Raw genomic sequence first — 20958 nt, 5'->3', positions numbered from 1 at the left:
TCAATTATTATCAAAATTAGCGCATGCGTTTGTATATATGTATACATTTATAAGTATATATCACTTTCATATAGAATCTCCCATTACTTTACTGTGAACTGAACTGTATATCTCTATACATTTCTTCGATATGTTTTTCTGTTCCTCTAGATCTAGAATACTCTAGGATGATTGCTACGAGGGTTATTGCTTTCGTTGGAATAGTCCAATTATTTAATTATCAAAATTAGCGCATGCGTGATCGCAATGTCCGTCAAATTTCATTTTTATTATGACAACTGTATGTGTTATCGTTATCAAGCTATATTTGTGATTAGTTTCAACTGTCAGTATTCCTCATAAATTATATCAATGCTCATCATTCAATCAATGCTGACAGTTTGCTTGTGAATCTTACTAGAGTATGATTACTTCAAGCTGACAGAATTAGGGAGTGGGAAGGCATTGGAGTTATTCATAAGGAATGATGACAGTTTAGAGCGAATCTCTCTATAGTGATTTGCATTGCAAGGTCACAAGAGAAGCTATCTTCCACTCTGTTTTTTTCTACCAGTATGTACTGGGAAGGGGAAACAAGTTTGGCACTTGTTCTATTCTTTGTCAGTCGTTCTCATATGAAATTAATTCGCGTTTCTTCCAAATAGAATCTCTCATAAAGTAGTGGGGGCTGTTCTGGATTTCCCTAGTTTCGATTCAGACAGAATCGAGTGGGAGAGTGGTCAAGTTAGTAGAGAAACATGTTTACTTTACAGTAACAGGAAAATAACCTTAAAATGTCCACGATTTCTACGAATTTAGTGCGAAACTGTTCGTACCTTCGAACACAATTAACTATGGCGAAGTGATAAAATTCTAATACATACAGTGTTGTGGTTACTCAATCATCAGTTAGGCAGCGAGTTTTAATTTTAACTTGGTTCATCTACGACTCTCTTTTGCAATACGAAGTGTTATCAGTTTTGGTTTCTCTGATCAGTGTAAACCACACAGAGCGAAATAAAAGCACTTATGTTGTCATTCCTACTAAGACAGTTTTATCTACACAAAATTCAGGTATTATTCAATCGGCGACAAGAATATTATGTTGATCAGTGACATAATTTCAAGACGATTGTTGACAGAAAATGTTTAATCTTATTACTAATCCAGTGACTATTGATTCTACACAATTCACATATTTATGTAGCCCAATACATGTTTGATAACTTTTTAAAAAGTGAATCTACGAAATCTTTCTAATGAATCTGTGTGATTTTATAATATTGCTTTGACAAAGGTTGATGAAAGTTGAATGCTATTTCTAATTCAGTGACAAAAATCGATTACATGTTTCACAACTTTTTCAAGAGTGAATCTACGAAATCTTTCTAGTGATCTGTGTGATTTTATAATATTGTTTTTACAAAGGTTGATGAAAGTTGAATGCTATTTCCAATTTAGTGACAAAAATTGATTCTAAATAATGCCTAAACATAGATCTAGTGAATGTTTGATAAATTTCCCAGTGTAGTAGTTTTGTGGTTAAAATGTAATTTAATGTAACAACTTTCTATCAAGTTTGAAAGTTTGGTGATTTTTTTTTAGTGTGAACTCTGTGCAAGTTTCATTCATGGTTTTCTAGTTGGAATGTAATGGAATACCATGACAACCTCAACAGAAAAACTGCCTGTTACGACGGATTCTCTGTCGGGCGGTTCTATGGACAATTTGTCCCAACTCGCCAACCAACCAAACCACCCCGATTATCCGTCCATGGTAAATGTCTACAGCTCGGATAACGTGCATGTGGGTCCGAAGAACATTTACAAGGGGAACGTCTCCATAACACACATTGTTCTTCCCGATGGAAAGTCTCTAGTGAGCGGGCCCACAAACGGCAGTGGTGAACAGTTGGATAAACTGCCTGAAAAAATTATCAGCAATGGCGATTTCATTTGCCAAACTCAGGGACAAGTGTTCAATATTTCCAATGGGAAGATACCTACAAATTCACCGCTTATAAGGATTGAAACGAAAGGTGAGTAAAAAAATAATTTATCATTTGTTGTCAAATTCTACACAGTTTTATTTGGTACAAGATCATGGTTCAATTATGGAACGGTTCTACAATATTGACAATGACTCAGTCGAATTTTTATCATTTGTATTGGATTTTTACTTTCCTTGCCCTATTATCATAGGTAAGGAAAGTATTTCTTTCCAAAAAAAATTAAGGTACCGGTACCCTAATTTCAAGTTTTCTATACGTTTCAAGGTACCCTGAGTCCAAAAACATAATTTTTAAATATAGGCGTGCTGCCATGGATAGAGAATAATGGAGGCAAATGTTAAAGGAGGGCCAATATTAGTTTTGAATTGTCAAGCCAACGATGATTATTTTATTTCCAAATATTTCAGTTCAGTTTATTTTAAAAAAATATTGAAACGTACCCGTACCCTATAAATGTTTCTGCGTTGAAAATGCACGCTATTTAATTCCACTTTTATCAATTTTAAATTATTCTTTCACATTCACAATTAAGATCATCATTCACGATCTCCATAGATTCAATATTTTTTTTTCAAATTTTCAAATCACTTTTCTCCACTATTCTAAAACTCGAACTTCCAATAAGATTTGACCCTGAAATTGTGAGTTCAAAATGTGTAGGTATTAATAAAGTATTTTAATAAGGCTACTTGATCATTTAATTATTATAGAAATAACTAGAACCCTTTTTATACTTTCTCACTTAACACTTATATCTACTACTTAGCCTATATCTATAATTAAAATATTATGTAATAAGAGCATTATTTAAAGTAATAATGCACTTCTAGGCACCGATATTTAATCCGAATTTTGGTAGGAATGGTTAATTATTACGAGATTAGATGCATGAATAATATTTATTTTCTTTCAGCTCTTATTTAGAATCATTTCAGTTGTTTGACCATTTTTTATCAGCAGGAAATACAGTGTTGTTTGTCGGATAGTCTATGACGCCGTTCACTGTTCAGTTATCAATTAACTTATTATAAATGTCATTCTTGTTCAACTCGCAATCACTGATAAGAGTGGTTTTAAACGGACAATTAGATTTTGCACATGCTCACGAAATATTTGAAAATAATATATTTATTGTATTATTGTTCAATTAGTTTTCACATTGTAATTTTGTCAATATAAATAGCTGTTTCCTTACGTCAATAAGTATAAAATGTGAAAACTATGATAAAGTTTATATTAACTTTATAGCTTTTAAAATGAAGCTGTAGACCAACTGCGCTTTGACCCTCAATCAACTAGGTACCGGACTTTTATTCGTATAATTTGCTATTTATAAAATGCATGAATTATTTCCAAGTTACTACCTAATTCCATTATCTCTATTATTTCCACGATCAAAAGGATCTATAAAGTTTTATTGTTGAAGTCACTACTCATGTAAGAAGGCTGTAAAGTAGCCTACTCACTTCCAAGGTTTTTAGACCTTCTTTTATTCTTTAAATATAGACCTTATTGTCCACTTCACTTGAAAAAAGTTTGAAATTTAATGCTTTGTATATTAGCTGGTCAATCTATTTAATTCAATAACATTAGACATGATTCAGGTTCTCGGAAATTGTTTATTTAGTCCAGACACTTTCGGGTAGAAAATATAAGGGTTGTTAGATGATTTTATTCGATAAAAACTAAACTTCTTGTCCAAAATTGCTATTTTATTGCACAAAAATTACATTAAAAAAATTCTGGAAACATGTTTTATGGAATATCTCAACCAGTTATTCCTTTGAAAAATCCAAAAATCAATATTTCTATTGTTTTATTTGATAAACTATTTACCTTGCACCATGCATGATTCCTTTTGCTACAAATATATTGTGAAATGGCATGCTTTAAAAAACACTTGAGGCACCGCTTAAATTCTAACTATTCAACAAAACAAAATTACACTGGGATATATTTCATTTAAATTACTATATGGTACGATATCTTTCAATATGTCTATCAATAATCTTCCAAAACATTGGAATATGTTCCCAGAACAATTTTCTTAAATCTGGTGTGCACGGCATACACATAAGTGTATGTATCCAAGCCATAGATGATAAAATATGAAAACTAAAAACCATCAAAGATAGGCCTACGGTTATTAAAAATATCTTGTTTATCCTATTACACAATTTTTTATTGAGGAAAAATAATGATGATGTCTATATTCATATACTTTTAATGCTTTCACCTTATTTTCATGGTTTCACTTTAACACATTGACTGCCAAGTCATTCATAAATGAATGACAATATTGTTTTACTGGATGCCATAGCCCAGGACACGATTTATTACTGGGGGCCACAACTTTTTTTTAATTATTTACATAATTTAACACTTGAAATGATATTATTACTAAGTGATATCATTATAGGGGCGATGTAACCTCAAAATATCAATTTTTTATGTGTCATACAAATTTGAATGACGCGGCCCCTGGTTGACTTGGTTTAAAGGTATGATGTTACTTTATTATTAAATTTTAATTGGTTTACCAGGATTACTAAAAGTTTCTAGTTTCATCAATCAATTCCCTCACTTTCAGGAATCAACAAAATAAAACCGCATTTATAGCCAGCTTTTCTTAAGTGTTTTCTAAAACCATTCTCAAGTTATAATGAGATCAATTATAATAATTTTGTCAGCAATCCTCATTAGTAATATGAATGCTTCCCGTTCAACCAATGCTGACAGTCGAAAGTTGATCTCACTAATTAGTGTCTTCCAAAGGTTAAATAGTAAATGATGTGGAGTGGTCGATTCTGTAAATACCCGGAAAGTTCTCCACACTCGATCGGTTATTCACATTTTTTGAGGTTGAGTGGGGGACGTGTTTTTGACTAGTTCACCCTGTTTTGGAGAGATTTGCCACTAGAAGTCAAATCTTGTATACGATGAGAGGTCAAGAGGCATAAATTAGATAAAACTTGGAAAGTGTAGATTATAGTGCCTTATATTATTCGATAGTTCCTGATAAATCTGTATCTAAAATGTGTATTTTATACTGTGATTGCTTTATCATTGGTGATGGTGAGTTTTAAGTTGCTTCAATCGAATTCCATTATCACATACATTTTATCGAATACACACAGGCCAACTAAAATGTAATAATAGAGTAACATCATACCTTGAAAGTAAAACCATGGAAATAGAGTAGAAGCATTAGGAATGATTATATATTTCATTATTTTTTCTCATTTATTTATTCATTTAGCGTTTGGGAGATACACAACACAATATATAAAGCTCATGAGTCTCAAATGTCTACATATATACTATATTTTTCAATTCCTTCCCACTTTTTCTCATTAGAAAATGCGTAATAGGATATACAATATATGTTTAAATCACCGTATCTTCGATGGTTATTGGTTTTCATTTTTTCAACAAAATACATTTTTGTTAATTATTGTTATAATATTTATTTATTTATCTATTTATGGAGACAACAGGTTACCCCTAATGTGTCTCCTTCACAAATACAACAATACAAGATTAACAATGAGCAATGTGACTTACAATTGCAATAATGTTAAAAGAAAAAAATATATATAGAAATACACGAGAAGGAAAAAAATAGATGTATACAAGAAAATTATCATAAAACTGAATATAGAAAATAAAAGATTCTAAAATTAAAATACAATTACAATTAATATATTGTTAGTATTGTACATTAATGTCGTCAGAAGTTTCTCTTTTCACAATTATGAAGTATTAATTAATTTTTTCAAAGTAAAAATATTACGATTATTGCTGCATTAGCGGCTACTGCGTAACTTAAACTATACCATATTAAATTATGAGTTGGCTACATATATTTATTTGAGACTTATCTTATCAAAGACTGCTATAAATTAATTAACTCTAAAATTCCTGGTAGCCTATTGATCAGGAGTGGTAGAGTGGTCCATAAAATAAAGAAATCGAATTTCTATTAGAATTAATAATATGCAGTAATTCCTCCATGGTTATAGAGGAGGTTACAATTCCTCCTTCTCTACTATAATAAACACTTCTTGTTCTTTATACTAGCTTTACTTATATTATTCAATTCAAATAAGTTTCATTTGTTATCAGGGTCATGCTCTATACAAACAGAGTTCACTATTTTTAACAAGCAAAAACAATATAATAGAATAATGGTAAAGATTACTGACCAACATAATAAATCCTACTCTAACAGAGCTACAATAGCAACATAGAAAACAATATGGAGACCTTCCTATATTATTATTAATTTCAATTTATATTCTTTGTATTCATTTGTTCTCTTTATTTCTCACTATTTCCCTTAAATTCATTACAATAAAAACATTATTTCTGTGATAACTTACTTTTCTTTTAACCAACTTCTTACTTAGCATCAATGGTATATTGTGAAAAATGAGAATTTGAATTGAATGTAGAAATTGAAACTGTAGAACGTTTGAATAGTTTGATAATGTTTCGAAAACTGTGAAACAGAATTGAACTTTGAATTGAAACTAGACTATCAAATAATAAAAAAATGGAGATAAAAAACCTTCTCATTGGATAGTATCCCAGTGGATGAGCTCCCTCTATCTTTATGAGTGGAAGATAGACTGAGTGGATGAGTTTGCTGTATCTAGAGTACAGGTTTACAGATAGGCTCTATAGCTCTTGTAATAAATTGTATTCAATGTTAATATTCGATTTCAATATTTCATGAAATTCTCTCATTTCTGCTCAGTCATTATCCACATTTTTTGATTTATGCAGAATCTCTTGATTGAGCTATTGTTATAACTGACTAGTTATCCTATTTGCTCATTTGTTGCTCATCCTCCACTAAAAATAGTTTAAGGCCTAGTCTACTATCAAGTTTTTATTACTACCTACTCATTACTCATTACCGTAATATTAACTCCTAGTCCCAGTAGTATATTATTTACTACTAACTCCTTGAATATCCTATTATCTTACTCACCAACTTACTACATTTACTATGTTATTAACTCTTTATTATCATATCATCTACCAATAATAATAATAATAATTTATTACAGAATAACTATTACAGACTACAGGCATTAAGCCCAAAACAGTCTTCACTACCATTTACAATCGAATAAAGTAAGTTACTAAAAGAAATAAAAATGAGAGATACAGTACATGCAATTCACAAATACATAAGAAAGATGATAAGTATGAGGAAAGCATAAGTAATTGTAAATAATCTAAGCATAAATAATAAATACAGAATAAAACTAATCTAACTTATCCAAACTTATCTAAAACTTATCCAATAAGTTATAAAAAGAATAGGCCTACAATTGAGCATAGAAACAGGTTGAGGGAAAACATGTATAATGTTTTCTAATACTCATTTACTATCTTACTATTTATAACTTTATTCTTTATTCATACAATAAGTAGCCTACATCATAAAATTGAGAGGAAATATAAGGTAACCTTAATTGTGCTATTCCTCTCTCAAATTTAGATTAAGTTACACATAATTTGTAACAATCTCTGAAATCTCATTCATTTTTTTCTCTTTATTTACTCAGTATCTAATTATACATTTTTGTGACTGAATTATAGCTTTTCTGAAACTATTTTCTTCTTGTTTAAGTATCTGATCACTTGCATTTTTCAGATCAGAAAAAAACGCCCAAGATTTTTCAAAAGAGAAGCGTGGTGTTCGCAAGCATAGCCGTTTGCTTCATCCTGTTATCCACAGTCATCTATCTTCTCAAATTTGGTATTCACAGCAAGTCCAGCTTCTCAGGAAGTTACAACAAAGGTAGGCCAATGTTTTTATTATTTCTATCACTCTTCGTCAGTTTAATTGATTTTGAAATGCAAATACCATAAACTATAATAGTTAGCTATTTATACTCACAATCATACGATAAATACAGAGTGTCCCAGATAAGGTGTAAACCCCGGCTACCATAGATTCTACATGCAATTTGCAACAAAAAATGTACAGTAAAGTTTTCTCCTATCGACCTTCGTTTCCGAGATATATCGATTTTTCGATACTTTTCAAGTAGGCGTACTTCCAAAATATCGAAAAATCTATATATCTCGAAAGCGAAGGTCGATAGGAGAAAATTTTACTGAACATTTTTTGTTGCAAATTGCATGTAGAATCTATGGTAGCCGGGGTTTACACCTTATCTGGGACACCCTGTATATAAATATAAACTGAATGATAAATAACTAACATTATTAATAAATGCTAGAAACAAACTCTTAACACCAAAAAACGAATGTATTTATTATTTATTTATTCATTACAGAACAAAGAAGACTACAGGCATTAAGCCCAAAACAGTCTTCACTACAATTTACAATCCTATTAAGCAAGTTACAAAAATAAATAAAAATAAGAAATACAGTACATGTAATTCACAAATACATAAGAAAGTTGATAAGTATGTGGAAAGCATAAGTAATTATAAGTAATAGATACAGAATGAAGATAAGTTATAACAAGAATACAATTGAGCATAGAAACAGGTTAAGGGGAAACATGTGCCACTGTGGAAAGAAAATTGATGAAAGCAGTGAAGAAAAGAGAAAAAGTGCTAACAATAACAAATATTCAAGTATAAAAGTTAAGGGATTTAAACTGTACGCTTGATCAACTCCATAAAACTAATAAGAATCACGGACATCATATTAATTGAATCCATTCTGAAACTGAATTTAATAAGGAATAGCCTCAATAATGCGCCTTCTAACCTCACTAACAGGGCCATGCACATCAACACCTTCACAAAGTGGTAGTAGTGGGATAAGGTGACGATTTATAACTCACAATAGCATATTTAGGCTATTTCTATCCATTATTCAGTATATTTTTTATCTATAATTTAATCGTTTGTCACTATATGATTATAATCTATTTTCATCAATCTTTTCAGTCTGTATCCGTAAGGTATTGGTTGTAGGATAAAATAGTGAATAGCGATAGTTGTACGTAGGATAGTGAGTTGTTCTCGTTGTTTGTTTATTCATTTCAGTTTCAAAAATGTAATCGAATAGTTGAGAAATTTTAAGTTGATTGAATTATATATTTTTCTACAGTCGATGTCACTTCTATTGTTCTTACCATTCAATCACATGCAGAATACAACATAGAATACAATCACAGAATGCTGTACTCTGTGATTCAATTAAGAAATCTTAGTTATTTTTTCTCTTCCAGGAGTGTTGACACTGGTCGACAAATCACAATGGAAAGCCCAGCCTACAGAAGGCCAACTCAACAAGCTAGTCCATCCCACCAAATACGTCATAGTACAACACTCAGCCACCTACTCTTGTAAAACTAATGAAGGATGCGAGATCCTAATGAGATCCATCCAGAACAATCACATAAACAACGACGATATAGGGGATGATATTGGGTACAATTTTGTGATCGGGGGAAACGGGTTGGTTTATGAAGGAAGAGGTTGGGACACTGTGGGTGCCCATACTAGGGGTTGGAACAGTGCTTCGATAGGGGTCGCATTTTTGGGCAATTTTCAAAAGGAAGTACCCAATCCCGCCTATTTTGATGCGTTAGATTGTTTGATCAGAGAAGGTGTTCGCTTGAAAAAATTGGACGAAAATTATAGACTTGTGTATGCGGCACAGGTTCAAGATACGTTGAGTCCTGGTAAACATGTGATCACACAAATGAAGAAACATCCTCATTTCTATTCAGTGGAGGATCAGTTGTTTGTCAATGATCCTTCTAAGGAGTGACTCATATCTATTTATTTTTGTCTGGTTTCACTAAGCTCGGTCAAGACATTTGAACATGATCAAGCCGGGTGAAGGATTTACAAGTGCACTGGAATTATCGATTAGTAAAACTACCTACAGTTACTGTATGAAGAAACTGTTCAAAGCTGAACAGTTGAAACACCAGCTTGTATGCTATGGTGATGGCTATTACTACGTTTACTATAATATCAAGCTGGATTTGCAAACAACAGTAGAAATATAATTCCTGTAGTTTCTAATGGGTTTATTCAAATTCATACTCACTCGGCGGGGCTCAACACGAATAGGCCTGGTCCAATCAGAACTCCGGGGAATTATATTTTCCTACAGATACCTTGAAAAGTGACCATTTCTGCACTGATTGCAGGCCGCAAAGAATCACTTTTCCGCACTAGTGCGCAAAGTGAGTACTTTGCGTACTCCAGATTTGCAGCATGACAACGCAAAATAGTTAGTAGGTTATATGGAGCACCAGTGCAGCAAAATCAAAATTAAGTTGGTAATATTCATAGTGAGGCCCACGTTATAATGGCAGTGGAGAACAGCGTTGCCTTGCCATTATGTGCCTTGATTATAGTCATTTCAATGCTTACATAAGATAACCCCCCCCCGTTCAAGCAGTCACATAAATTTTCAATTGAATTACTAATCATTATAATTCAATTTTGAATGAATTAAGGTTTTTATTAATAATAAAATTATACAGAAAAACATTTGATGGATTTCAGGGAATTTTACCCATAATTACCCACTTTTCATATTCAATGGTAACTGTAGGAAAAATTTAATGTGAAATACGTGCGCAAAGTTCGTTTGCTGCACTCAAGAAACAATTATTCTGCACTCGCCTACGGCTCGTGCGTAAACGTTTCTTTCGGTGCAGCAAACTGTCACTTTGCGCACTAGTTGCACAAATAACTATTTCACTGCCGTGATGTGCGATCCAGCTTGATAATATAATCAACTCCTAATATTATCGTAACTGAAGTAATAACTATTGCCATACGAATCATATTGTGTTAAAATACATTCTTTGTAAACTGTTCCTGATTTGACCATGTTCAAATGTCTTGACCTAGGTTGGTAAAACCGGACGTTAGTGATTTGTTTAATTATCATCAATTGAAATGTTCATATTTCATGTAGGATATCCAAGACTGATAAGAGTCATTTGTGATTATAATGTCACTTTTGTAGGCTCTTTCAGACAGCCTACTAGTCATTCATTTATTTATTCATAGATTTAGTCTTATTGATTTATTCATTCACAGAATCACAAATCATAATATCATTATGATGAGGAGAGAACCATAACGATAGATTAAGCTTTATCTTATTCTTTCCTAAAAACTAAATGGTACCCATATAGTAGCATGTTCCGGAAAGATAGGTCGAGTCCTCAGTTTTAAGAATTTATGTTCTATTTTGCGTTTAAAATTATAGTACTGAAGGTTTTTAATCTAGTAGGACAATTCAAGTAGTGAAAAGTGAAATCTTAACCTCATTCTTTTTTGAAATTTCTATTTGTAGAAATTTGGGAGAGGTCAAGTCCTCAGTTTTGAGAATTTATGTTCTATTTTGTGTTTAAAATTATAGTACTGAAGGTGTTTAATCTAGTAGGACAATTCAAGTAGTGAAAAGTGAAATCTTAACCTCATTCTTTTTCGAAACTTTTATTTGTAAAAGTCTGGGAGAATACAGTTTTGGGCTATGCCTGTTGTCTTCTCCCAATTATATTATATATTATTATTACGATTTGTGATTGTCTATGAAATAAATTCACTGAATAAGAATTTATTAATTGAGATATTCATTTACTAAACTCAGCATATGAGTGAATGAACAACACCATACGTTACATCAAAGCAATAATAGATGAAAATACTGTAGTGTTCTAAAAATTTCACTTTCTCAAGAATTTTATCATCCTTGTTAAGTTAAAGATTGATCATTCTTAAATCATAAGATAATGTTCATTCATTAGAAACCAGCAGCTTGTGATTCTGTTCATCTTCCTACTTTGTATGTTTGTACATAAAGTTTACTCGCGTGATATTGTAAACGTAGAGACTTGAATACTGTGATCAGCATTATCATGAACAAAAAACTAACTACCAATTAATATTTGAGCTGAATAAATTTTATTGTTTTATAGTGTTCCATAATTTATTATTATTACTTCATTATGCTGAGCTATATGAATGCTTTTATAATGTATAAAAATTGTAGGACTAAAATATTTATTTATTCAATCAATCGTCAATCAGAATTACACAACTTACAGAAAAGTATCACATGCTAAATCGCCCAAAACGGTTCCAATTCTAATTTATACAACAGTCCAATGTATTAAGGTTATGTATCACTTAAAAATTCTTCAATTTACAATTCAAAACACATAATTCATCACACACAAATCATTATTAAATTTGAAAAAAGTCAAATTGAATTAAATTAATTACAAATAGTTGTAACTTGAAATTCCAAACTTTGAAAAAACGATTAAATTTTGAGACCAAAAAGACAAACACACTATTTAGAACTTATCACAGATTATTGTGTTCTTGTGAATAAATGAATAAATGGATGAATGAATAGATTAATGAATAAATAATGATATTAATATTATAATAATTAATATTATAAATAATTGATAAGTACGGTGTATTATGTTTTGTCAATAATCGTCAAGTGCCTGAATATCCAATCAGAATATCATATACAGTAGGAGAAACTTTATTTGCTGGGCTTTATCATGTTACATTCAATTTTTTATAGATGTCATGTATCATCAGAATATTCATTTCATATCATAAATAATAATTATTATAGTTAGATGAATTGAAATGTATGTATAGCCCATTATTTATGGAAAATAAATATTTCTACTAGTTTTACTCAGTACTGATAATACCTTTTTTTCATAGAGCCTTATAAAATCCATTTTATTCGTATAATCCAGATATATTGTAAATGTTAGCACAAATATATTTTTCGAATTGTATTTCAATATTGTAGGATCATGCATTGTAGATCACATTGTCATCAATCACATTATCGTTCATTGACTGAAATGTGATACCCCACATTTCACTCATTGAATGGATTTACATTGAATGATATTTCAATGGATTTATACTTACCGTACTCCTGGGCTTTATAACTCATTACTAAGGGGTTTGGCCTGCCGCAGAATGCTCTCTATCTGCCCCGATCATCGGATTCATACTGGTCCAATGCTACTAATTTCTTACTTACTCATAATTTTAAGGGGTCGAGTGAATTTCCACATCCAACTTACAATAAATAAGATTTTAATTAGCTACAGAAGTAATTTACAATAACATGGGTCAATCACTTTGAAATCATTTTATTCAATTCAGAATATCACGTATCTGCTACACATAATGTGTTTTTCATGGCAATTGACTTGAAAATTCATACCTCATATTTATAGCAATATAGGCTCATAATTTACATAAAATTTAAAAACCAAACTACCAAAGTAATAAAAGTTTTTTCTACTTTATTTTATTTCTCACAACGTGTTCCGACTTATCATTTGTCCGACTTATCAATGTCATTTTCAAGTGATGTCACTTAATTGAAAGTCGAAACATGAGAGAAATGAAATAAAGTTGAAAAAAGGGCTTTGATTTTCAATTTTCAAAAAATGTAAATACTAGTAGCCCTTATCAAGAAAGTGAATTGGAGGCATATTATAAAAAAACATTAATTTATCCATTGGAATCGACCAATAGACATGAAATAATATCCATTTTTTCATCATTCATAAGGTCAAAATTGATTGAGTTGAATATTTTATTTATTCTTATCAAATAAAAAGACTAAGAAATTGTCAAAAACCACAGATTTTATTGATAGTTAGATTTATCAGAGATTGACAATGGTGTAACAACCGAAACCGGTCTTTCTAACTGTCAATAAAATCTGTGAATTTTGTCAATTTCTTAGTCGTTTTATCCAATATGAATAATTACAACAATATCAATTTCTCAACTACACAAAAAGTTTTATTTATTCATTCAATGGTACACAAAACACAATCCTTCAAAATGATTCGGGAATAAGTGCTACTATACTATTATAAGATTTTACATGTTAAAATCAATTCAAGTGGATAGCATAACCTATAATTTTTATTCATTCATAACTCTACCTTCATTGTATTATCATTCATCCCATCATCATCAGCTAGGCTTAAAATACTTCTAGGAAGTCACTTTTGTAAAATAATGAATAATGAATAATGAATATAAATTGAAATATAAGGAAGGATATTTATTCTTATCATAGAAGTGCAGCTACGACATTGAATTGAGACACTGAGAAGCACATTCTGAAAGGTGAGAAAATTGATAAAATAATCCAAAATAAATATCCTTTCGTGTGACAAGAGGAGCTGTTTTAAATGTGAACTGTTTTGTTCCAGATGAGAAGGAGGAGATCTACCATCACTTCGTGCATCGTCCCAACTGGGTGGCCCAACCTCCTCTAAAACTCGGCTCCAGACTCAAACAACCAATTCCTGAAGTCGAAATTCTCCACACGGCCTCTGATTTCTGCTTTGATCATAACCGATGCAGTACTCTGGTGAGTTCCATACACGTTTTCTCTGACATATTTTGTAGTATTTCCCCAAATAATATAGTTACATTAATGTCTATTTTCAACTCATAAATAAAGGTAAGACAGCAATAAAAAATAAATAAACATCATCATCTTCATCATCTTACGTACAAGGATTAGGTTAATGCCTGTTCCGACTTACAAACAGCTTATTATAGTATCTATATTTCAATTATTACAAAATTACGCTATAATATATACAAGTAGTGTAACATAAACATTCATGTACATAAATAAAGATTCACATTAAATTGTCAGAATCAGCTGAATGAGAATCATTATGAATTGCTAATAGAACAATGCTGACTGTTGAATCTCAGTAAATCTAAGGACAGTACTTTAGCCTTGTTTCTGAACTTCTTCTTTTTTCTCATTGAGGTCAGCAGAATCCAATATTACACACAAATATGAGCCTTGCAAGCTAACCTCACATTATGTTAACTATTAAATTTCATCTAGCAACTGATTTTTATTTAAAAAAAGAGACAAATATATGTTTGAGCACCTATGGCGTCATCTTAAATGTGACTGTGAGAAATATCTGTGATAGCGCTGTAATAAACTGCGATAACATTACCATCATTTACAAAGTTATTTTTGTTCTATAATACTGTAATTGAAGGTATACTGTATTCATTTCATTTCTCTATTCATTTATACAATAAGAACATTATCAAAATTATAGGGAGAGGAAAAATAAGGTAACCTTGTCACAGAATAAGTACAGAATGGAATTGGAAACTTGTAGTCAATCGCCTATCCAACCAATGCTTTTTACATGACGCCAATAAACACGTCACGTAACCTTGGGATGTTCCAATCCTGGTCTTCTGATTGGCTCGTGGCAGTGAATGAGATCAACTGATCCGGATCATTAAATTGATCCGAACCTACCATCAATACTATTACAATGCGGCGCTTCCTAATAAGATGGCGGATTTTGGCGTCAGGGTACTAGCCAAGTTTCCATACTGTATGTATACTGTGACCTTGTGCTATTCCTCTCCCAAATTTAGATAACACATAGTCCGAAATAGGTTAGAGCTGCGTTTACATCAAAGTTATTAACAAAATGTTAAAGACTAAAGCTTGGTTTACACCAAAGTTATTAACAAAATGTTAATAACTTAATCCTTATAGATTCTATTAGATTGAACATAACTTATCATACACATGATAAACAATCCGTTTAATCTAATAGAATCTATAAGGATTGAGTTATTAAAATTTTGTTAATAACTTTGGTGTAAACCAAGCTTTAGTCTTGTAGTTCTTCAATTCACAAAATTTTCAGTCCTGAAGTATTTTCACAAAGTACCTAGATTTTCAAATTTAGATGCTTCAAAACTAAACATAGAAGAAATATTTCACATTATTTTGTAACTAAAATAGGAGATATTCACATAAAATCCTTCGTGTTTTCATAGTTACAGTAAATGGACTTAGTAAAAGATGATAATTAGTACAGTAACTTTACTATTAGCAAGGAGGAGAAAACAAAGTTGCCGTTATTATTATTCTTTTTTCCTACAGTTACGTTGAAAAGTGGCCATTGCTGCACTGATTACAGAACGCAAAGAATCACTTTTCCGCTCTAGTGCGGGAAAAATTTTTCTGCACTCCAGATTTGCAACATGGCAACGCAAAATACTTAGTAGGTTATATGTAGCAACAGTGCAGCAAAATCAAATTGAAGTTGGTAACAGTGACTGGGCTGCTATAGTGAGCAGAGGTGCAACGAAGCACAACGCGCTAATTATTAGTATTAGATATTATAACCAACGACAACGAGGACTTTAGGATTTTAGGATTAAGGTTTTTATCAATAATAAAATTACACAGAAAAACATTTGATGGATTTCAGGCAATTTTACCCATAATTACCCACTTTTCATATTCAATGGTAACTGTAGGAAAAACTTAATGTGAAATACGTGCGCAAAGTTCCTCTGCTGCACTCAAGAAACCATTCCGCCCTCGCCTACGGCTCGGGCGTAAACGTTTCTTTCGGTGCAGCAAACTGTCACTTTGCGCACTAGTTGCACAAATAACTATTTATTCTGTACTATTAGGCTTGACAGTCTGCTGATAATCAAGGTTGACATTATTATATTCAAGTTTCAATTATTATAGAACTAGTAATCTCTTCATACTTTTTTATAAACTCAACTATAATTTTTGAGCACTCATGTCATTTTTAGTTTAGTCATTAGTTTTGAAGTGGAAATTGGACTTTTTGAAGTGAAAAGTGGAATCTAACCTCATTCTTTTTTGAAATTTTTATTTGTAAAAATGTGGGAGAAGACAGTTTTGGGCTATGCCTGTTGTCTTCTCCCAATCATATTGTTATTATGATTTGTGATTGTCAATAAATAAATAAATAAATTCAAGTGACAAAACGGCACGAATGCTCGAAACTACTTGTGTTTATATAGAAAAGTATGAAGATGAACTTTAGTATTTCTATGATAATTAAACAATTTAAATAGCTCTATAGTAAAATATGGTACTTCATATTCAGGTTATATCCTATTATATTAAGCGAGCAATTTCTGTATTTTTATATTTGGTTATGTATATTTATGCTGGTCATTTATGTCCAACGGATCTCGAAAACGGCTCTAACGATTTTCACGAAATTTGGGACATAATAGGTTTATGATATAAAAATTCGATTGAACTAGGTCTCATCCCTGGGAAAACTCGCTGAAAGGATAATCCGTCCTTGGAAAAACAGCTGAGACTTTCGTCGTCTGTGGATAGTAAAAAAGTGCGTCTGTGGAAAATCAAAATATCTCATCCCGGAAATTCATAAGCTGACGTATAGCCAGCTGTAAAATATAAACACGATCATTTTAAAGAATTGTGTTCTGTCATGGCTTACTTTAGATCTATCCCTGGCTATGGTTCTGTTTATCAATAAATAAAAATAACGAGCGAAGCTCAGATCCCCGATATTTGTTTATTATACTCGATAGTTGATGAAATACACGTTTAACTAAAAAAAAATATTTAAATGAGTCTCTGGGCTCAAGATGAAAAATATTAAACATTTGTGATAGAAAATACTGAAAAAAAATAGTTTTATAAATTGAGTTGCAGGGAACCTTTTTCTCGTTTTATGAATATTTAAACTCATTATCCTAGATAATTTCCTTGAAAATTCCGTTTATAGTTTATTCTCATTGCAATAGTTTTCAATTGAGTTTGTTTTTCGGTAATTCTTCAAAATTTGTTTTTCAGTAATTCTTCAAAATTATATTTTTAATATGTAAATATTTCCTATTTATGTTACAATAATGTGAAATATTTCTTCTATGTTTAGTTTTGAAACATCTAAATTTGAAAATTTCACTTTGTGAAAATACTTGAGGACTGAAAATTTTGTGAATTAAAGAACTACAAGACTTAATCTATTTCTGACTATGTGTTATCTAAATTTGGGAGTGGAATAGCACAAGGTTACCTTATTTTTTTCTCCCCATCATTTTGATAATATTCTTATTGTATAAATGAATAAAGAATTACCTTCAAAATCTGAATAATTATTGTACAATTTGAAAATTTCAAAAATTTCAAAATGTTTAACTTTTTGCAGGTGCGAAACATCCAGGACTTCCAGATAGGTAGCGGTAATTTCGACGACATAGCCTACAACTTCCTGGTGAGCGGCAACGGTTACATATACGAGGGGCGTGGCTGGGACACGGAGGCCGCTAGCGTCCAAGGTCGCAACAACTTTAGTGTCGGCATTGCTCTCATAGGTAGCTAAAATGACATTCACCTCAAATTTTAAATTTATCTATTTATATAAAAGCGAAATGGCACTCACTCACTGACTGACTGACTGACTGACTGACTCACTCACTCACTCACTCACTCACTCGCAAAACTAAAAATCTACCGGACCAGAAACGTTCAAATTTGGTAGGTATATTCAGTTGGCCCTTTAGAGGCGCACTAAGAAATCTTTTGGCAATATTTTAACTCTAAAGGTGGGTTTTAAGGGGTTAAAGTTCGTCTTTTAGCATGTATATTCTTCTTATTCTCTTAATTATAATTGAAAAATGTCCATACCATATGTTAATATAGAACTATAATCTAGAGAGAGTACCTCTTCGAAACAGTTGTTAACTGGTAACTAAATTAATAATTTTGTCAGGTTGGCATTAAGTTGAGTTGACTTTGTTAGGTTGGCACCAAGTTGAAGATTGAAATGCATTCATCGCGGAAAAATTGATTGGGCACTGCTACTTCAATCAGAGCTATTCCTGGGAATATTATATTACTAGCCGTCAGGCTCGCTTCGCTCGCCACATCTGTTTAGCTAGACGTTTATTCTGGACCTCCGACTGGATCGTCCTAACATAAGATGAAAATGCAGGCGAGCGAAGCGAGCCTGCTGATCTCATTCTTGAACGATCCAGTCGGAGGTCCAGGGGGCGGAGCCCCCTGGCTAGACGGATATGGCGAGCGAAGCGAGCCTGACGGCTAGTCTACTATAATTTATCAATTTTAAACCGTCAACATTGGTCGATTGGGTATCATAAATAAAGAATTTTGACAATTAGAATTGGATCTCAATACATTGGAGTCTGGGGAGCAGCTTACACATATTACAGAAAACAATTTAACCTAATAAGCATATCATAAGAGCAGCGCCATATAAGTAGACCCACCAGCAGACTCATTTTTAAAGAATATTTGTCTAACTTTTCCAATATGATTTTTAATATTAAATGACAATGAATAAATTTTCTGTAAAAATGGCTATACTGTACGATTACATCGATTTTGTGGTACATACATTTTATTCATATACTTATACATAAGCCGGCGCACAAATTGTTCTTTGCTGGTAGTGTCATATTGTAAATTATATTAATTTTACCAATGTGTATTTGATTTCTTTCATGGCAAATAAATGAATTTCAATTTTTTATATTTTTGTAACTTATTCATTTTCATAAATTTGGTACATACATTATTAAATTGTTTGTATTTTGTCGGTATGATTACTAATTTGTGACTGATGAATGAATGTCATTCGAATTTGGTTATATTCATGTAGCCCACTTATGTTCAAACTTGTTTTAATTTCTCTATTTGCATTTCTCTTTTTTGCATTTTGTCGGTTTGATTACCATACTAATTTGTGACTAATGAATGAATGTCATTCGAATTTGGTTATATTCATGTAGGCCCACTTATGTTCAAACTTGTTTTAATTTCCCTATTCTTATCAGAAATTTTGTAACTAATGGATGAATTAAATTCGATTCTTGTAGGCCTACTTATTTTCCTAACTTATTTGCATTTTCCTATTACCATCTGTAATTTTGTAACTGATGAACGAATTCGATTTGAATTTTCAAATACATTCACAGCTACCGCACACATATTTTTTTTAAATTGATTGCTTATTCCTCTATTCCTAATAATAATTTCGTAACTGATGAATTTGATTCACACGCATTTAATGCCCACATATTTCAAATACATTCACAGCTACCGCACATATATTTTTTCAAATTGACTGCTTATTCCTCTATTCCTAATAATAATTTCGTAACTGATGAATTTGATACACACGCATTTGATGCCCACATATTTTTCCAACTTGTTTACATATTTCTCTATTCCTTTTAATGAAATTTATGGCTAATGAACAAATTCTATTCGAATTTGCAGGTACATTTACAGCTACCGCACCGTCCGAACTGCAAATGTTGGCCCTGTCGCGATTCATCCGCGAAGGAGTCGACTACGGCCGGATAGCTGCCGACTATCAGCTGCACGCTCACTGTCAGTTCAGCGATACGCAGAGTCCGGGCGCCAAGGCGCTAGAAATCGTCAAGAAAATGCCGCACTGGAACGAAACTTGCAACCTGTGCTGCTCGAGAATCAGTAGGCCTAGTTGACTTCTAGACATGCACGATGATAATGTCAAGTTCTGTATCCCTCAAGTGATACCGGGAATTGGATATCTAATGATTTCTCACAATAAACTTGACACCGACAGTAGAAGAATATATTATGTCAAGTGTTGTATCTCTCAGTCTCGAATGATACCGGCAATTAGATATCTGATAATTTCCCATGATAAGGGCCAGGCCATATTAAGCGTTTTTGAAGCGATTTTTCAAGCTTCTTAAAGCGTTTTTTCAAGCTTTTTGAAGCGTTTTTTCAAGCTTCTTAAAGCGTTTTTTCAAGCTTTTTAAAGCGTTTTTTCAATCGTTTTCCAGGCGATTTTTAAAGCGCGTTTTCCCAGGTGCTAATTCAATCAGTCGATTGGAGAGCTTCCTGCCCTGCCGACTCTTAAAACGCCGTCCGAAAACTCTTGGAAGACGCTAAAAGACTCTAAAAACACTGTCTTTGAACGCCTGAAAAAACGCCTAATATGTTCTGGCCCTCAATGTGACACCAACTGTAGAAAAGTTTATGATATCGTGTTGTATCTCTCAATATCAAGTGATGCCAGCAATCGAATATATAATATAGGTTAGGTTAGGTTAGGTTAGGTT

General features: G+C 32.0%; 1 protein-coding gene across 2 annotated transcripts; it reads left to right on the top strand.

Moving 5' to 3' along the window:
• Positions 1-548: 548 nt before the first annotated feature.
• Positions 549-20555, top strand: LOC111052501 (peptidoglycan-recognition protein SA). Of its 2 annotated transcripts, XM_039431595.1 has the most exons (5): positions 561-2017; positions 7659-7805; positions 14238-14398; positions 18033-18198; positions 20126-20555. In XM_039431595.1, the coding sequence occupies exons 1-5, from the start codon at positions 1642-1644 to the stop codon at positions 20353-20355; spliced, it is 1080 nt and encodes a 359-aa protein (XP_039287529.1). In that variant the 5' UTR covers positions 561-1641; the 3' UTR covers positions 20356-20555. The 2 variants fall into 2 exon arrangements, with proteins under 2 accessions (XP_039287530.1, XP_039287529.1); XM_039431596.1 differs by lacking the exons at positions 14238-14398; positions 18033-18198; positions 20126-20555 and adding an exon at positions 9219-13280 and having other exon boundaries at positions 549-2017.
• Positions 20556-20958: the final 403 nt, after the last annotated feature.

The sequence above is a fragment of the Nilaparvata lugens genome, chromosome 6 (assembly GCF_014356525.2).
Source record: "Nilaparvata lugens isolate BPH chromosome 6, ASM1435652v1, whole genome shotgun sequence".
Classification (NCBI taxonomy): Eukaryota; Metazoa; Arthropoda; class Insecta; order Hemiptera; family Delphacidae; genus Nilaparvata; species Nilaparvata lugens.
This window is presented reverse-complemented; position numbering and strand designations above follow the sequence as displayed.

Excerpts from the sequence above, each read along its gene's own strand:
- LOC111052501 (XM_039431595.1), top strand. The coding sequence starts at position 1,642 with ATGACAACCTCAACAGAAAAACTGCCTGTTACGACGGATTCTCTGTCG. Across the intron at positions 2,018-7,658 it reads TATAAGGATTGAAACGAAAG|ATCAGAAAAAAACGCCCAAG; the intron begins GTGAGTAAAAAA and ends TGCATTTTTCAG. Across the intron at positions 18,199-20,125 it reads TGTCGGCATTGCTCTCATAG|GTACATTTACAGCTACCGCA; the intron begins GTAGCTAAAATG and ends TCGAATTTGCAG.